This window comes from Ictalurus furcatus, chromosome 8 (assembly GCF_023375685.1).
Source record: "Ictalurus furcatus strain D&B chromosome 8, Billie_1.0, whole genome shotgun sequence".
NCBI lineage: Eukaryota > Metazoa > Chordata > Actinopteri > Siluriformes > Ictaluridae > Ictalurus > Ictalurus furcatus.
Window position 1 is genome coordinate 10,774,576 of NC_071262.1, and position 20,033 is coordinate 10,794,608.

Below are 20,033 nucleotides of genomic sequence, written 5' to 3' on the forward strand. Positions count from 1 at the left end.
GTCTCTGGAGTAAACGGTGAAATGTAGAGGGGTGATGGAGGGAGACAGTGAGTGTGTGTTCAATACAGGAACCTCAAAATCTCAATCAGAAACAGTGCTTTGTACATAAAAAAAAAGCATGATATTTATATTTAAAGTACTTTTTTATTTTTTGTTTATTACAAAGGTCACTTGGTTACTGGAAATGGGAGAGATATTTGTGTGTGCTGTTAAAACTTAAAAAGTTTTGATTGATCAAGTCTCTCCTCTTGGATTGGAGAGCTGAAAGAAAGTGAAAGAGACCTGGGCTGTCTGGGTTTAGAGGAAGAGAGAGAGCGAGACAGGCAGAGAAGCAAGAACGGAAAGGAATCAGTTTGCAGTGGCATAAATGACTAAAGATGGCTGAGGCCATGCAGGGCTGCAACGGATGATTTCCAATCGCAGAGCGAAGCCTCTTCACCAGCTGATGCCAGTTTCAATTCCACTCTCATCTCGGTACACAGTGCACTTCGCTATCCCTCTCTGTACGTACTTACACACACACACACCCACACACACCAGCTCCAATATAAGATCCCTGAGAGGGTCACAGTATTGCAGTTTAGGCAGTGAAAAAAAAATCCCATTTGCATGCATAGCATATGAGATACCTTTAGGGATACTGTAGTTCAGCGATTATAGTGTAGTTGACTCCCACCGTGTGTGTGTGAGTGTGTGTGTGTGTGTGTGTGTGTGTATGTGTGTGAACAGTCTGAGCATGGGGACTTTCCCCTAACTTCTTCAGGTGCACAAACTGTTTGTATGACATATTTCGTATTTTGAATGGTGCTCCCTATCATCTTAGGGAGTTTTTCCATGCCACCGTCGCCACCAGCTCGCTCAACAGGGATTAATCCACACACTTAAAATCTCTATCCTGTGTTTATATTTTTCTGTAAAGCTGCTTTGAGACAATGTCCATTGTAAAAAGCGCTATACAAATAAAATTGAATTGAACTGAATTGAGCTGTCAGGGATTTGGACGTTTAGATGTTCTGCTACAGAAATTAAATTTGACAAATGTTACTATATTTTAATGACAGTAAGACAAAATATCGGATCGATATGGGATACAAGATGCGTGGAGAAATGGTGGTTCAGTGGTTAAGGCTTTGTGCTGCTGAACGGTTGGTTACAAATTCAACTCTCATCACTGCTAAGCTACCACTGGTGGGCTCTTACATAAGTTGCTTAAGCGTCAACAATTGTGTCCAGTTTCAATTGCAAGTTTTTTGTGATTGTTGCAGCCAAAAATGCTTGCTTTTTTTGAAATATGAGATTCAATCTGCTGAGTTTTTTCTGCTTTTATGCAGAAAACTGCTTGAATTGGCAAAATCTCAATTTCATGAAATTGTTTTGCACTGTTTTTCGCAGGGGCGCACGGTGGCTTAGTGGTTAGCATGTTCCAGGGTCCGTGGTTAGAGTCCTGCCTGGGCCCTATGTGTGCGGAGTTTGCATGTTCTCCCCGTGCTGCGGGGGTTTCCTCCGGGTAATCCAGTTTCCTCCCCCAATCCAAAGACATGCATGGTAGGCTGATTGGCGTGTCTAAAGTGTCCGTAGTGTATGAATGGGTATGTGATTGTGCCCTGCGATGGATTGGCACCCTGTCCAGGGTGTACCCCACCTTGTGCCAAATGCTCCCTGGGATAGGCTCCAGGTTCCCCATGACCCTGAAAAGGAATAAGCGGTAGAAGATGCATGGATGTTGTTCGCACTCATGTTTATGAGGTAATTAGATCTTTTAGCTGTACTCATGTTCGACACACGTGAATCGAAGACGGCTTTGGCAGAATGAGCGTCGTGATGACATCACATGATACGTCTTGGCCCAAATCTGTGGAAAAATCTGCGATAATTTTGAAAAATTGCAAGCTCCTCCGAATATTGCAGAGTGTCTTTGAATTTGCGTTCGGAAAATTGCTAAATCAACAGATGCAGTAACACTTGCCAGTTTAGCAGCACGTTAATTAAGTGAACAATAATACACTTTGTAGCATGCTGTTTTTTTGGAAAAGGATCGATAATGAGGTGGTGTGATACAGCCTGATACAAAATGGATTTATAGTTATGTGTTGTGGAATATCCACAATACAAGCAGCTTTAAAGTGTTCTATCACCACCCTCTCTTACTCTCTCTTGATGTTTATAAGACCAAAAAACGAAAAAGAGTAAAAATCCAGTGTATCATGTTGCCAAGAAAGCGCAAAGACATCTGTCCGGAAGAGACTCTTCCATGGCGGAAAACATACCGACCGTTACAAAGAGCTGACCCCCAAGACTCCGTCCATAAATGTTAAATAAATGTCTCAGACAATTTCACTGTATAACCAGGTTAAACTAACAGGATTTTATTTTAAAATCTGGTTATAGTTAGCTTTAGATTATGAAGACAATCTGCCATACAAGTCCCTGCTGTTTTAGAAAATGAATCAACACCTACTGACCAATCAGATTTGAGAATTTAACAACACTGTGGTGTAATGAGGATTATAATGCGAGTGAAGGCAACTGTAATTGTGCACTTGGTGTAACTTTTGTTAAGCAAAAACCTTTAGTAGGGGTGTAAGAGAAAGAGAAGTGCCGCCCCCTGTTTACATCCTGGTAATTATCTCTAACTCTCTTTAGCTCCTTAATTCAGAGTCACCAGGCATTCACTGTGAACTCACTCTCTCTCTCTCTCTCTCTCTCTCTCTCTGTGTGTTGCCAAGGTATTTGTGTGGGGGCACATTTACATTCTCTGCTGCACACCGAGGCCAATTTGTTATCCTAACATCCTAACAGGAGCCAATCAGAAGGCAGGAGCCTGTGGCTCAGTGAAGATTTATGAGCTATTTCTCTCCTTGTTCACCGCACAGATTGAATACTGGGCATGGCATACAAACCGAAGCTGCTGTAATTAGAAAACATTTCAGGGACTTTTGCTGGTGTATTTAGAAAATCAGCAGCTGTGGATTGTGAATCCACAGAAGCTGCAGGTATTTATAGGAAAAGGGGCACTGAGATGGGCTTATCAAAATAGTGTGTTCAGATGAGCTGATGAGCAGATGTTTTTGTTTATGGAGGAGTTTAGGATTTAGTGATTGGATGGCTCTGATAAAGCTTTGTAGCATTGCAGAAGGTTAAGTAGCCTCCCCGTAATACTGATCCATTATCACCGTACTGTAAGTCCTGATGCATTATTTATGGCATGACCGTGTATACGCATGGATCAACGCAGAAAAGATTCTCCACCCCATCACTGGTTACTGTCGTTTCAGGCTGCATGTATGCAGGCAAAATGTATTTTACAAAATATACAAGGTGTATTACCACCTCAGCGTGATCCTGATTAAATTGGTTTCTCATTACAAGAGGAGAAAGTGATGCTCCGGAAGCCAGCACCGAGTGTCAGTGGAGTCAGACTGCAAAATGAGAGAGAGAGAGAGAGAGAGAGAGAGAGAAATAGAGAGAGAGAGAGAGAGAGAGAGAGAAATAGATAAATCTGTGCAAATGAAAACCTTAAGGGCTAAATAAGTAAACAGCCCAGTGTTTGACACTAAGTGGATGTTTGGTGATGAGGGGTTTACCACCTGTGTCACAACTAATGACTGGCAAAATATGTTTGGAGAGCTGCATTATTTAACAGGATGTTAACATACACACATGCAGATACACAGATACAGTGAGAGAGCGAGAGAGAGAGAGAGAGAGAGAGAGAGAGAGAGAGAGAGAGAGAGAGAGCATGCACATTTGTCCAACTCAGACAGGTCATTAATCAGCCAGCTCAGAGGAACGACAGGATGACCTCACCTACATCTCCATCAGGGGAGAGAGTGAGAGAGAGAGAGAGAGAGAGAGAGCGAGCGAGCGAGCTAGCTGTCACACCAAGCTTCTTCTTCTCTCTTTACATTTACTGCTCCCTCATGAGTCTTCCCTCCAGCATTATTCCTTTTTTAAAAATTCCCCAGGGTTTTTAGAAAACTGCAAAACTGCCAAAGCCTTGACACTGACCTCCACTTCCCCTTGTGGTGTCAGCTATCCTTTTTTGGGTAGACCTGTTCTTTCTTCCTGATTCTCACCGTTTCTCCTAGCTGTATACCAATCATTCTTGGTCCACTATCTCTTCCGGACTCATCTTTCCGTCGTTCTCTCTCCCTTACCTTCCCTCTGTCCCTTATCTTGTATTTACCTGGCTTTCAGTCTAGTTCAAAAATTCTGTGTTAGTATAGAAGATTGAAACTGTGGTAGAAATGAAAGGAGAAGGTGATTGGCTCAGATTTGAAACAAAACTAAAATGTAAAAAGGAGTTATTATTGGAAACATTTGATATCTCTTTTCATTGGATTTTCCTCCGGCAATGGCAGGATGCACCAATCTGGACACAATTTTACTCCTCTCCCACAAAATGAACATTAATATCACTACATCACTGATTTTTGAGATTTTTCTAAAAAATATAATATATTTCTAATAAATTAATCATTTTGGGGGGTTTTGTCAGCTTACATAACCATAGGCTCCCTGTCCAATTTTGTTTATTCCATTAGCAGTGCTTTACCATTTACCGAAGCATTTTCTGTTACTCTATGGAGTAAAGTGTGCTGCTGTTGTTTATCCATGATTAAGGCCAAACGCATTTAATGGGAGATGTATTCCTTTCGCTCATTTAATAGACATTTGACTGGAATAGAGATCGAGGCGAACATACTGTAAGGATTGAACTAGTCAGCTTCATGATGAGGTGATTTGAACAGTCTTCTACATTGATTTTCTTTTTGATTTAAGCGGCTTATGTTATAGAAACCCTGAACGGCAACTTATCATTTAAAAAGTGCAAAATATCCTTATTTTGACGTACGTTGTATCTCATTATTTTGACTTAATATCTCATTATTCTGAGTTATCACCTCATTATTTTGACACATTATTTAATTCCATATAATGGTCATAGTGGACATTTTTACTGTTCGAATTTGCCGTACCTTGAACATATTTTACATGAATGACCAATTATCAGACGGATATGTGTGTGTCACATAAATTCCACGAAAGCAAAATCTGCAGGTAGAATAAAAATGTAAGGTAAAATTTAATACATTTTTGTTATTGATGGAGATTGTCAAAATAATGAGAGAACCTGAAATAATGAGTTATTGAGCCAAAGTAACAACACAGTATCTTCATTTAGTTATTTATATCAAAATAGCACATAATAGTTTAATATAATGATAAGATTTTGAAATAAATTAAGTCAAAATAACAAGGTATTAAATGGAAATGACATCATGCTTCAAAAAACAAACAAACAAAAAAAATTCCAGAACTTATGTTTCAAAGCTTCTGTAGTGGGGAGTGGAGTCACTTATTTCTGGTTATTTCAGCTTAATTATTGATAATTAAGACAAATTGCTCTGCATGCAGTATTTTATGTCAGTGAATTATTATTGTTATTATAATCCATCCATCCATTTTCTGTCACAGTTATCCTACAGAGGGTCGTGGGAAGCCAGGAGCCTATCCCAGGGAATTCGGGGCAAAAGGTGGGGGACACCCTGGACAGGGGACCATCCCATCACAGGGCACAATCACACACGCATTCACACACCACGGACAATTTGGATATGCCAATCAGCCTACAATGCATGTCTTTGGACTGGGAGAGGAAACCAGAGGTGCGATATAACAGTGCTAAGCACTAAGCCAATGTGCCTCCTTTTTATTTATTTATTCTTTTTCATTTAAAATATATTTGATGGGTATGTCAATTTTTTTTATTTTTATTTTTTAATCCATTATGTGAATGGACCTCATGCCTCACTGCCAAGACAGACACTATAACTGATCTGTATCACTATGAGGCAAATTTTATCTGGTCTATATTTTTTATTACTCATTGGATTGTATGAATCTGAATCTCTCTCTCTCTTCCTTTCTGTCTCCTGTCCCAGCTGGTGTTGACATGTCTTCCCACGCTCCTCCCAAACAATGCTCGACATAAATCACTGTCAATTAGCCACGGAGGCAAAAAAAAAAAAAAAAAAAAAATCAAGCTCTCTAATTTCATTTCACAATTACGACACCTAGTCAACACTCTCACTTTCCCTTGCAAATGGAAATTAAATGAACCTCACAGACAGACATTGAACTAATGGAATAAGTGTCACACAGTAGATTGCACACACACTCCCTGACACACACACACACAAGCATACAAACTGCCTCCAACTCTCTCCCACCCCAAAATCACCTTAATTAATTTCTCGGCATCACCCCTGTCAGCGGCTAAATGCGTAGCAACAACCCCGTGCGCTGGTAAAAATACTGTGGCATTTCAAGATGACTCGCTCAACCTCACGAGTGGTGCCTGGGTGGCGGCTAACTCACTCCGTCACGGAGAAGCGAGAGGAGCGGTGACAGAGAGAGGAGGCCTGGAGGAAGTAGTGTGGTATTTTTGGACAGGCACCTTTACACCCTGTCCATCGTATTGCCCTTCGGTGTGAGACTGATTTGAGATCTTCCTCCTCCTGCCCGTTGAGGCTGTTTCACTGTGCGTATCAGGAGAAACGGGAGGGGAGGGTGAAGGGACGGAGGGAAAGGAGGGAGAGGAAGATAAATAAGAGGATTGGGAAGGAGGAAAGGGTGAAGTGTATGTGTGTGGCACACTGTCAATTGAAGATGTAAGAAGAAAGGAGCAAAAGACACAAGAAAGCAGGAGATGAATAGAATGAGAGAGTAAGTGCTAGCTTTTTCCATCAGTGACCCAGACTCCCAGCTCAGCACACAACAGCTCAAACACACAATTACAATTCTCCTCCCAACTCCTTCTCTTTGTGTGTGTGTGTGTGTGTGTGTGTGTGTGTGTGTGTGCGCATGATTAGTAATGCCTGAGGTGACAGAAATTTCAGACACAGCAGTGAGAAATAGCTTTGTTATGTAAAGCTGCACGTGGTATCTTCCACTGCCTTGCCTTCATTATTCCTACTGCATTATTATCATTTATTACCATTCATTAGTGAATTAGTCACTCTCTTCCCCCTCACTGGTCAGAAGAGAGGACAAAGGCATCCTATCTCTTCCTCGTCTCTTCTCACGCTATGATTTTATACAGGTTTTCCTAGACAATCATGGGTTGGCCTGTGTGTCACTGTATAGAGTTTGTGTGTGTGTGTGTGTGTGTGTGTGTGTGTGAGTGTGTGTGTGTGGAGCTGCAGGTGGTCAGGTGCAGCCAGAGATAATGGCTAAGAACACCTGACTGATCTGGTCCTAGGGCTTTGACCCCACTGGGGCTGAGGATGGAGGGATCTGAAGCCGTGCTGATGGATTGGTGTGGGAGTGACAGGAGTGCAAACACCCCTACAGACAGCTGGGCTTTGAGCCAAACGCACCACAGCTCAGCCCTGGAAAATGGGATCATGTTTGGAAATATTGGAATCCATCTTGTGGAAAGTTGTTATTAAGGTGGCTCGCGCGGTGTTTAAGTGTTAAGGGGCCGGAGAGATCTATGTGCCAAGGCCAGGGCAGGACACACCTTCCAGGCAAGCACTCAGAGGCCAGGAAAGCTTTCAGCCTCTCACTTTAGCTCCCATCAGAGTCTTAATCGAGGCCGGGGCCTAATGAAACTGACGGACCCGGTGACCCAAGCCTGGCTGATTGCTGCAGATAATATATTTAGAGCGGCCTTCTCTACTGCTGCTTTCCCCAAGGCACCAGTATCTGAGAGCCTTCATTTACTGAGGTGAAGGCATGGGGTGCTGCTCAGGGTGCTGTAATTAAAGGCTAAATGATTTTTTTTTTTTTTACACAAAGCTCGAAAAACCACAAGTTCCATCTATAATGTAATGTAGCGTGCGATCTCCTCGGGAGTGTGTGCTAATGGGAGTGCGGCTTTGTCTGGGCGGGGTAGATGAGCAGCGTTGATGCCAGTGATCATTCTGCATGCAGGTGTCACAGAAGTTACACAAACTACGCAATGCAGGATCCTGTTCGGATTTTTCAAGTGGTTATGCTGCTTTGAGAGATTGAGAGGAAACATTTAAGCGCTTTGTGCAACACCCGTTCGCACCTGCGTGCCTTTACAGCTGCAGTGAGCCTGGATGTGCTTTATGGAATTTCAGTGTAGTATACAGAAAGCCAGGCTTTACAGAGGACTTCATTTAATGATGTTTCTCTATTTATTATAGCAATATAAAGATGTGTTTGAATGCACTTACAAATCTTAAGTAGTATGGCTTTATATCTTGAAGGATGATTGTTTTTACAGTAATTCTCATTTCAAGAGTATTCATGCATTCCTCCAGCGGGATCATTACTGAATTATTGCTCTTGACTTCAAGTGTTTGCCACTACATCACTGAGGGGGAAATAAATCAATGAGATTTCTAATTATTTTTTTATTAATTTATGAATTATTATTTTTTAAAATCGATACATTTTTGACTTCACAATTTACTGCAACTTTTGGCACAACAAAACTGTTCAGTTTTCGTTGCCCTTGGGTTCAATAACAGTTGTTATTATTAACAGTATTTATTTTAACTCCGGCTCAATATTGCTACTAAGAGTAGTTAATGGTACTCGGCACGGTACTCTGCATTGAACCTTGGAGCAATGCTTGTTGCTGTCTGGTTATGCAAAATTCAGTCACACTTGAAGCACACTAATTTAAACATGACAAATCTTAGTGATCAGGGTTCACTGATGCCAATGTTAGTGCTTTCAAAGCAATGCCTGTGCGGTTTTATTTTTCCAAAGAGTACTGGCACATGAACAAATAATGGTTTTGATCAAATGGATTGTAAGTGCATTGAAAATGTTTTTTGTTTTACCACATTTTCACTTCATATTAATTGACTTTTTGTTTAACTAAACAGAGAGAGTGAGAGAGAGAGAGAGAGTACTTTATTGATCCCCAAGGTTCAGCCACAACACGAGCAACAGTGAGGACTAGACTTAAAAGTTCACCAGACTTTAAAAAATGCACAATAAATTCAAAATATACACTGCAAATAAGAGGGGATAAAAAATATGCATATAAATAGGGCTCCAAGTTACTTACAGTGTAGGATTCCTGTACAGATTAACAGTATGAAATATATTATAGGTTGGCAGGTTTAAAATTGTACAGTGTGATGAACAGTTTTGTTAATGTATATATAAAAATGTACAGTAGTCATAAGAAATAAGTCATGCGTAAAGTGGCAGGGCGTGTGTCAGAATGTGCAGTGACCCTCTGTAAAAAATTGTTGTGCAATATGCAGTGTAGTAGACAGATATGCAAAATCAGAAGACATGTCCATCGTCTTCAATGTCCAAACCTCATTGATGACTCATTGTAGAGTCAGAGAGCAGTGGGAAAGAATGACTTCCTGTACTTTTCTTTGTTACAGCGAAGCTGCCGTAATCTACTGGAGAAGCTCCGCTTTTTGGCCAGTGTGGCATGGAGCGGGTGTTTGCTATTGTCCATGATCCTCTTAATTTTGTCCACCATCCGAATTTCCACCACCACCACCGCCAGGATGTCTAGTTTTGCCAGCTTTCTTGATTAGCTTATTCAGCTCCTTTGCATTGTCAGCACCGATCAATCAATCAAACAAAGAAATCTAAATCCAGGCACTTCTTTCATGTTGAATCAAAGAGTGGCATCACTGCAAGCGAAATAGATTTATTTATTTATTTTTGCTTTGTTTTGGTCGTCTATCTTTAATTGTTTGGATTATTTTCTGTTTCGAAAGCGGTGTTAAAAATGCCTTAAGCACTGAATGCTCTCATGCTCAAGAAAGGAGAAAGGACAGAGTGGTGTTTAGCGGTTTTCTATTTTAAAGTGGGTCTCAATGGAACAAAGATTATTTAGCACCATAAAACGTAAAAAAAAAAAAAAAAAATTGGATCAGTTCATTATCATTGGCACCCCGTGGCACCACCAGCTTCCTCCGAGCTTTATTGTCACTAATGTCCCCATCAGAATACGGGCTGTGTGAGTGTGTGCTGGACATGCATAGAGCAAAGCATCCTGAATTATTGAGTGTTTGTGTTGTGTCCCTCATTGGGCCAGCAGCAGCCTGCAGCACTGTATGTCCGTGTGCCATATGTCCACAGAGCCGCACTGAGGAGCTTTGGACACAGTATCCTTCACCCCACTGCATCCCTGCAGCACTCTGCACCCCTCTGTGTCCACACACACACACACACACAGTTACAGAGTATACGAAGCTACTCACAATGTCAGAGACAATGATGGTCGTTCTGAACCTGAGATTGATTTGACCTCTGACTCTCTTTCATTGTGTCCTCTATCTCCACTACACTTATTGCCTCATCACTGAGACCACGAATGCTTTTTACTCAACAAATTGTTAACTCGCTCTTTCTCCAACAGGCACTTCCTGTTTAAGACGTCATCAGGAACCACACCACTCTTCAGCAGCTCGTCTCCAGGTTATCCACTGACGTCGGGCACAGTGTACTCGCCCCCGCCACGGCTCCTACCCAGAAACACCTTCTCCCGAAGCGCCTTCAAACTGAAGAAGCCCTCCAAGTATTGCAGCTGGAAATGTGCCGCCGTTACAGCCATTGCTGGCGCCGCCCTGCTGGCCATCTTGCTGTCCTACTTCATCGGTAAACACTGTCACAGTAACCGACTCTATCAGTGATTTAAAGCCTCGCGTAACACACATGTAGCATACAGTATCTTCAACCTACAAACACAGTACAGGTCATGTCATTGCAGCGTGGTGAAATCAGAGACTGTACTACAAGCAAAATCATTTGGGATTTAGTAGTATGGTTACTGATAAATGGTTAGCAGTAACCTTGAGTATATTTGGTGTAGAGAACTGTATCAGCATACCTTTACAGGTAATGGTTTGGGGTTTGCGTATTAACATTCACAGCTTTAAAAGTGTATTTTATCCGAATGCACATAATCACATTTGTCATAAAAATCCTGCTCAAAAAAACTCCTCCCGAGTGGCACAACGAAAAAGCACTCACCCTCTTGTCCGTAAGTTTGAATCCCGACAATGCCACAGCCATCTGTGTCTGGGAGTCCAAGAGGGCAAAATTATCTGTGCTCTCAGGGTGAGAGGGATGGCATTACTGTCTCTTCCCTGTCAATCACATTGACACTGGAAAATCGTGAGCGTCTGTACGCTCATGTATGCGGAAGAGGGTAGCTAGCGCTTTCATCCGAGTGCTTTAACTTGTCATGTGTTGGATTTGTGAGTCTCAGTGGAAGCACATGTTAGTCTTCATCCTTTCTGGTTGTCGTGTAATAGGGGAGAGCTGGTTTGTGTGTGTGTTTTTTTAAGAGATTCAATTGAAGAGATTTGTTAAAGAGATTCAAATTTCCCGTCAAAGTCTGGTCACCTGTAATTATAATATAGGTCAAATGCGACATGAGATAGTGGAACGATAAACAAGCAGCATACAGTATTTGTCATTATTAGTAGTAGTAGTAGTAGCAAACAAGCATTACACTGTGCTCTCTCCCATTCAATTACAATGCGAAAGGGCGGAATTCACCCAAGTAACAAATTAAAATAATATAAAACAAAAACCATACCTGATAAACAAGCAGCCTCCCTAAGTGAATCACCCTTACACTGTGCTCTACAAAATAAACACATGCAATGGTCACCATGTGCTCTCATCTCCACATTCCGAAACTAAACACAAAAAAAATTACTCAAAAAGGAGGGTAAAACAACAAAAATAATCACATAGGTAAGTAAAATAACATTATACACACAAATTAAAATGAGTATATATGTATATAAATGATGATTTAAATAAAGATGAAACAAGATTATTGAGAACTCAAAATGAAACCTACCTCTCCCATTCAATTACAATGCGAAAGGAAAGAGGAGGAGCCAAAACAGGAAATTACACAGACCAATGACATCATGACAATTAAAAGGGAAAATACTCACACAAGTAGACATCTACATCAGGTATATGTTTCCTTTTGTGTAATTCTACACATTAAATGTATGGAATACTTTCAATACCCGTTACAGAAGCAGCAGTAGTAGTAGTAGTAGTAGTAGTAGAAGTAGAAGCAGAAGCAGTAGAAGAAGTAGCAGTAGTAGTAGTAGCAGTAGTAGAAGCAGTAATAGTAGTAGCTAGCAGTAGTAGTAGTAGAAGCAGTAGTAGTAGAAGCAGTAGTAGTAGTAGTAGTAGTAGAAGCAATAGAAGTAGTAGTAGTAGCAGTAGAAGCAGTAGCAGTAGTAGTAGTAGTAGAAGTAGTAGCAGTAGCAGTAGCTAGCAGCAGTAGTAGTAGAAGCAGCAGTAGTAGAATCAGTAGTAGTAGTAGCAGTAGTAGTAGAAGCAGTAGTAGCAGTAGTAGAAGCAGTAGTAGTAGTAGCTAGCAGTAGTAGTCGTAGTAGAAGCAGTAGCTAGCAGTAGTAGTAGCAGTAGCTAGCAGTAGTAGTAGAAGTAGTAGTAGAAGCAGCAGTAGCAGTAGCTAGTAGTAGTAGTAGTAGTATAGATGTTTGTGTCATGAGTATCATTACTGTTGCTCAACTACAGGCTTCACAGTCATGATTATGGATGTTGTGGATCATGATTTCATTTAGATTGCCACATATAAAAAGTGTGAGAGTGGGATTTTTATGTCGAAATGATAGCCTGAAGAAATGCACAGGACACATGGGGTCGGCAGATGTCGTGAGTCCACAGAACTGTTATGGAAAATGAAAATTGTTGAGATGCATGTAGGGGTGTTACAATATGATGATTTGGATCGATGCATTGATATAAAAGGCAATAATCGAAATGAATTGATGCAACAATCATAAACGGATTATTATCGAAATGGGACAAACATCTGGTGTGTAAAAAAAAAAATAATAATTCATATTTTTAAACAGATGTGTAAATCATTCAATAGGCTAAGCACAATGGATTTGGCTATAACTCTGATTCTTTCAAAATAGTCTCAAACAATGCGACTTCCTGTTTGAATTGGCTTTACTGACTCTGGTTTGCATTCACTGGTGTGTATTGTATGCATTTGTGTTTAAGTGACTATACTCATTAATCTACATGCTTCCACTCGTTATTTGATTTGTCTGATGGGGAATGGGAATTTTCTCCCGCTGGTTCCCAGCAGTCTTCCTCTGGTAGTAGCCTTTGATAATCTCCATTAGCTAGTGACTCACTCATGGATATTGTATGCTTTATTACAGCTCACGGCTTCCAAAATGCTTCCAGACTGGTGCTGTGAAGGACATCTTTAAGAGTGTAACTATTTTCTGCAAACACTCTTTGCCCTCTCGGATATGGTTTTATGTTTGATCTCGCCATATGGTTAGAGCTTATAGAAAAAAAAAATCTTTTTAAATATATATTATGTCCTTACAGTGCTCAGGTCATGGGCCTGATATTGAGAATATGAACGGAATGAATTAGGAAAAAAGGAACATATAGTGTGTAGAATGGCGCTATAAAAAGAAACGTATTATTATTATTATTATTATTATTATTATTATTATATAAAACTAGTGAATGCCACACTGACTGATGGAGACAAAGAAACAAAGCGAATATAAGAGAGACATTAGTTTTCGATGGCTCTCATTAGAAGCCCCCACCTGAGCCATGGAGCTGAACCCTATGTCTGTACCTCTGTCCCCTCTCTAAAAGCCCTCGGTTAAGGGCAGATGTGTCACATAGCCCTGCGTTGCACTCCCCTCCCTGGAGACTGTGCTCAACAGATGGGCCAGTCAGCAAGTGCAGGAATCAGCACAAGTGTCCCCTTCCCACCCACCACCCCCCACCCGATCTCTCCCCCTCTGTCTCTGCTCTTGTATTCAAATATCTGCACATCTTTTCTTCGTCCTTGAGTCGTCCGTGTAATGTTGTGCCGGATCCGCCGCCAGTCCCTCAGGCTCCACCCGGCCCCCCTCTGCTTTACAGAGCCGCCTTCCTGCCTAGCCGAATGCAGTGGCGGCTTAACTGAAAAGCTCAGTGAACGAATCACAAATACCAATGCCTGAGATTTGTCCATCATAGCCGGAGGGAAGCAGGTGGTAGCTTTGTGTTGTGAACAAGAATAAGGCTTGTTGCAGCTTCCAGGACAAAAACAAGGGTATTTCTTTTGTGTTGTGTGTCACTTGTTTTAAGCCCTATTCGGATTGAACTAGTTTTACATGGTGAGGTGGGGTAATGTAATTACTACCTCTGGGATTTTAGTCTTTATTATGGACTGTGTGCGCACACATCTGGAAAGATTACGTCACATTTGAAAACTTCTTCTTCTTTACTTTCAATAAAATAACCAGTAGATGCTACCCCATGTAGTATGCAGTATACCCCATCCAAACTGAGATGTTGGAAAAGATTCTATTTTATCTTGTCGGAAAATCCGTTTTGCAATTTTTCATCTGTATAAGACACTGCAGGAAATGCTCTGTTCTGTCGACTCCCACAGAAACGAAAGCAGGTATCGACTGTATGTATCGACCGAATGTAAAAGATAGAACAATAAAATGTAGACAGTGTTTAAAAGGATGTGTTGGAGAAATGACACTTCTTAGGGTTTTAGGTGCATTGCTGATTTCTTTAGTGCAGATAAATCCTACGTATAGACTATTTGGCCAAAAGTTTGTGGACACCTGACATTGCAGCCATATTTAAATCATCCAGCTTTAGTCCATCTTTACTGTTATAACAACCTCCACTCTTCTGGGAAGACTTTCCACTAGATTTTGGAGCGCGGCTGTGGGTATTTTTGCACATACGGTCACAAGAGTATTAGTGAGGTCAGGCACTGTAGTCATCTGAAGGAGGTCTGGGGTGCAGGTGGAGTTCCAGTTCATTGCAAAGGTGTTCAGTGGGATTGAGGATCTGTGCAGGCCACACCAACCTTGGCAAGCCATGTCTTCTAGGACTTCACTTTGTGCACAGGGGCATTGTCTTTGCACTGGAGCAGGTTTGGACTCCTTAGTTCCTTTGAAGGGAAATTGTAATGCTACAGCATAAAAAGACATCATATACAATTGTTTGCTTCAAACTTTGTGGCAAGAGTTTTGGGAAGACCTACATATGGGTGTGATGGTCAGATGTCTACATACTTTTGGCCATATAGTGTATCTGCTATGGTCATGTGACCTAAAACAAGTGGCTATGAAAAAGGACAAAACAAGCGATGTAATAAAACGAGGCGTATGTTTAGTATACATGTATTTTTTAGTGTATACAAGTGAAGGCACATCTGTCTGTGTGATTTATACAGAGCTCTGTTATCCCGTGTGAATTGATCATAATTATTACAACATCCTCCGGCATCATTAGTTAACCGACATATGTTTGGAAATCTTATCTCGTCTAAGTAGTTCTTTATTTCAGCAAAGATCCTTGGGCTAATTTAGCATTTCGTGCATTTAGATAAAGAGCTGGATTTAAGACAATGCCTGTCGCAACTCACTTACTGTTTTGAGATAGTAAGCAATTTAAATATGCATTCAACATGGAGATGTGTTAGATAGATTTGCTTATTTGAATTTTCTCTGCTAAGACCTAGCGGACTTAATTGTAGGCCAACTGAGACTGTCTTTGGCCTTCAGTGGCTGCGTGCATGTGTAACTGAACATGGTGAAATGTGCTGCTGCAGCACTTTGCTCAGTGAAGACACCGAGTGTGGCTCCACTGAGACCGGCCCCGTAATCCTGGCACCATAGAGATGACAAAAGTGCATTGAGGAGAGGAGATGGCGGGGTTTTTTTTTGTTGTTTTTTCATTCTTTGCAGATGCTTAAAAGATCCCACTTTGCCTTACCTTCTCTACAGGGATGAATTACAATCCCAGGTACTTCAGCAGAAACTACAGTCAGGAAAGAGATGTACTGTATGTGCTCGAAGAGAATCATAATATGCGCACTCTCATATGGGCAATAATCATAATCGCATACAGGAAGTAGAGGAGAGCAAAGAAAAGAACAGAACCAAAGAGAAGTTATCATTCAGGGCACTCTTTTTTTTCTTCTTCTTCTTGTATTTTGAATATGTAAAAGAGGAATTCATATAGAATTGATTTGGTTCTAAGAGAATGTGCTAACAGGGTGACATAAATAAGTAAAGAAACGGTGACCCATAAAGAAAAAGGTGAAAGAAAAAAATTGAGACGTATAACTCATTCCGTGCCCTCTTGATCGCTCGCTTATCTCTGCATGGAGTGGCCGCCACAGCAGGGAGGCGGTTGCTAGGATACAGGTGAGCGGTCCTGATGCAAAAGAAGAGCAGGTCTGTCATCATGTGTTGTGAAGGAGACAAAGCGCTATCCGGCTCCCGCGAGGTGTGTCTGCTCTAAAGCTTGCCTGATTCCTGGGGATCAACTATGATCAAACATACAGAGAGATAGAGAGAGGGAGAGGGAAAGGACAGGGACAGATGGAACGTGTAATAGCTATAACGAGGTTTAGGCCCCTTCAGGCTTCCACTCTGATTTGATGTGCTCTCGTCTAGACAGCAGACGGACAAGGCAGCAAGGCAACGATCGGTTCACGCACGATACTCGTGGATCAGGATTAGTCCAGACACAGACGTAGAGGGTTTAACATCAAAAAACAAAGGCCAGGGTATGAATCTGTATGGCACACCCATACACACACACACACACACACACATGCAGGTGCATAATAAATTATACACCATTATTACTGTGTTGGTGCCCTTGAGCTTGGAAGGGGTGTGTGTATGTGTGTATAGTGTAGTGTAGTGTGTGTAGTGTCACCTCTATGCAAGCTGGGACATAGTGGCTCCTCATACATCAATAGAGACAGGCCATGTGGCGAGTGTCATGAAAGCTCTTTCTTTCCTGCCCTGCTTCCTCTTTTTCCACCCTTGCTCTTCCTCTCTCTCTCTCTCTCTCTCTCTCTCTCTCTCTCTCTCTCTCTCTCTCTCTTATTCTTCCTCCCTGTCTCTATCCCTTCCACCTATATTTTTAGCTTCATCATCACTTTTTTTCCCCCTGCCCACCAACGACTTATCTCGAGCTCCATGAGCACTCTGTGTAACTCCATAACCTTCTCACCGGGCTGCTTTTTCTCCTCTATCTGTAATGCCATGCACCCAGCGTCGCTGTGTTATTACACCGCTTACCCTATCTGCTCACTACTGATTAGAGCATGTCACACACACATCTCCAATCCCACACACTTTATGGCAGCTTGAGGGTACTACTGCTGTCAATTTATATATTTATTTATTTATTTATTTATTACATTGCATTTAAAAATGTATTAGCCTATAATTTTATACTGGCAGAGATAGAACTAAAATGAGCAGTAGTATCACACTGCTCTGTTGGAAATTGTTAACCATATCATTTTTAACAGAGATATCATTGGAAAATGTATTCATAATCATATATTGTAATTAAGTACACAATTAATATTCAGAGCAAGGTTGTTTTTTTTTTCCTGCATCGAGGAAGAAGGCCAAAAAGCTTAAGAAAAAAAAAAAAAACTACATTGTGCAAAAAAATTAAAATTATTATAACATCATAAAGATTCTAAAATAATTGAGCATGGGTTTATTGCCTTTGTATACATAATGAGACAAAAATGTAAATCATACTTGAGTACTGAAATTTGTTCTGACAGGCTTAGGGTGCTTTCACATTTGTGTCTTCTTTTTACAGAAATAACGCTCGCCCGGGGGCCTTACCTGCTGCTGTGGGGGAGAAAAATTCACTCACACAAAGCGCACACAATAACCATAATATCGCTTATATCCCAGCTTTCTATATAGATTAGATTTATTATTTTATATTATTTATAAAAGATTAAACTGCAGTGATAAGGAGGTAGAAAGGAGGAAGAAAGGAGGATAAGGACGCAGCAAATCAAAAACAGAGGAGTTGCTTGTCTGCTGATATGACTGAATGCCTCTAAAGTTAAAGTGGGACATCACATCACACGTCTGGAAATGTACCAAAACCAGCTTAATTGTTCGTTTTAGTTATATTGCAGTGTCGGAATACTGGTAATGAAATGTTTCCATTTCAGTATGGCTTTATATTCACTCACTAAGATTTAAAAAAAAAAAAAAAAAAAAAACTTCTGGCTCAACTTGCGACCTGATTGGTCAGGAGGTTAAAAAAGCACTTGAGATTACTCTGTACTTTTGACCTTTTCTTTTCCCACCTTTGGAAGTACTCCACTGTGACTGAAAAACTGCTTGCGCTCGTGTTTTTTTATTGTTGTTTGTTTTTTTTTTGTTTTATTAAAGCGGCCATGTTCCACCTGCCTTTTAGCCGTTTCCCGTAGAAGCGGCTTAAAATGTAAAACATGAGCTGGCTACGGAGAACACAAATACGGCGAACGTGAAAGCACTTTTAGGAGGAGTTTTCCATTTCGTTCAGAAAGTAACGTGTGAAAACGTGTGTATGGGGTTTGTGCATGTGCCAAATTGTAGCGTTGAGTGCAAGAATAGAATGTCATTTCATAAGAGCACTAAAGGCCAGAGAGAGAGAGAGAGAGAGAGAGAGAGAGAGAGATTAGCATATGGTGCATATGAAACAGGAAGCATATGTTCTGTATAGTGTGTCTGTTTCAATATCAGTTGCTAAACGGGTCACTATTAACAGATGCAGCAGGGCAAAAGGAGTCAAGGGCGAAATAACAGGAGGGACACAACAGGCCAGGGAAGGACGATAGTGCACTCAAATTACATCCCTGTTTCCCTGAAGGGACTAGGAAGGATGCAACCGTTTGCTTTCCCCCTACCTTTTCTCTCTCTCTCTCTCTCTCTCTCTCTCTCTCTCTCTCTCGTCTTTGTCAGATTTGACTGAAATGTCTAGTAGTACTTATGGTAATCCAAGGTTCCCAGCTATATGGCCTTTAGGTGAAGAGCTCCCTGATGTTCTGGCTGACCCGTTGTGTGTCAGCTTCATGTCCTCTTTTACACACCTCTCTCGCCGACTGTTCCTCTGAAACAAAACCAGAGTGTGTCATCTCTGAAGAGAAGCTTTTTGATCTTTTCCCCCCTCCCCTACTGTCTGTCATTGACTTACTGGTGGCTTCCTTCAGATCAAGGGTCCATGCGAAACCCGCGGTCCAAAGGCCCCACTAAAGATTACCTCAGCGGCTAGTTGTAAAGAATTAATGAGTCCTTGAGAGGCCGTTACATTGATTTCTGGCTCACCGTGCCAATCCGTTAATAGTCAGTGATGAAATGTAGCCTCTTCTGGTCCGGTGATGTTTCCAATCAATCATGCTTGGCAAGCTAGCTCTGGATTTGTACAGCATTGGTATTTGCATGTGTCATTTGGTCTGCTTTGTCTGTCTGCTTGGCTGTCAGTCTGCCTGTCTATCTATATCCAAGTTTGCATGTCTGTTGCAACATTTTGCAAGATTGATAGCGGTTATGTTCACATAACCAGCAGCAGATATGATTTTTTTTTTTTTCAATGATCTACATCCACTTCAGGTTGCACAGTATTTTTTTGTTGTTGTTGTTTTGTTTGACAAAACACCTCTCAAAAAGCATTTTTCTCCAGTGTCAATAAATTGCTGTATAACTAGAGAGAGCAGAAGACATGCAAAGAACATCACTGAGACTACAAAGAGAGCTGAGGCCTCTAAACCCACACATACACATTCATTACTTTCATACTTCATAACTCTTTCTTAATAAAGCTCACTTGAACAAGCACACAAATAAAAGTGAGGAACAGGTTTGTCTGGCACTTTAAACCTTATCTCTATCTATACAGGTGTGGAGCCCTGAGCCTATCCCCAGGAACTTGGGGCACAAGGTGGGGCACACACTGGACAGGGTGCCAACCCATCGCAGGGCACAATCGCACACACATGCACATACCCATTCACACACTAGGGAAAATTTGGAAATGTTAATCAGCCTACAACGCATGTCTTTGGTCTGTGAGAGGAAACCCGGAGGAAGCCCCCGAAGCACGGGTTGAACATGCAGGATCCATGCATGCAAGGTGGAGGCGGAATTTAAGCCCAGAGGTGCGAGGCAAGTGTGCTAACTTCTCAGGCTCCCCTCACATAATATCATCTTTTGGGTGAC

The 20,033-nt window shown here is 41.3% G+C and overlaps 1 protein-coding gene across 1 annotated transcript in view; it reads left to right on the plus strand.

Moving 5' to 3' along the window:
• The window catches only part of tenm2a (teneurin transmembrane protein 2a), a 252,260-nt gene that overhangs the window by 183,169 nt on the left and 49,058 nt on the right, over positions 1-20,033 (plus strand). The window contains exon 5 of the mRNA XM_053630714.1: positions 10,373-10,611. Coding sequence (XP_053486689.1) covers positions 10,373-10,611 — 239 coding nt within the window. The remainder of the gene's footprint in view (positions 1-10,372; positions 10,612-20,033) is intronic.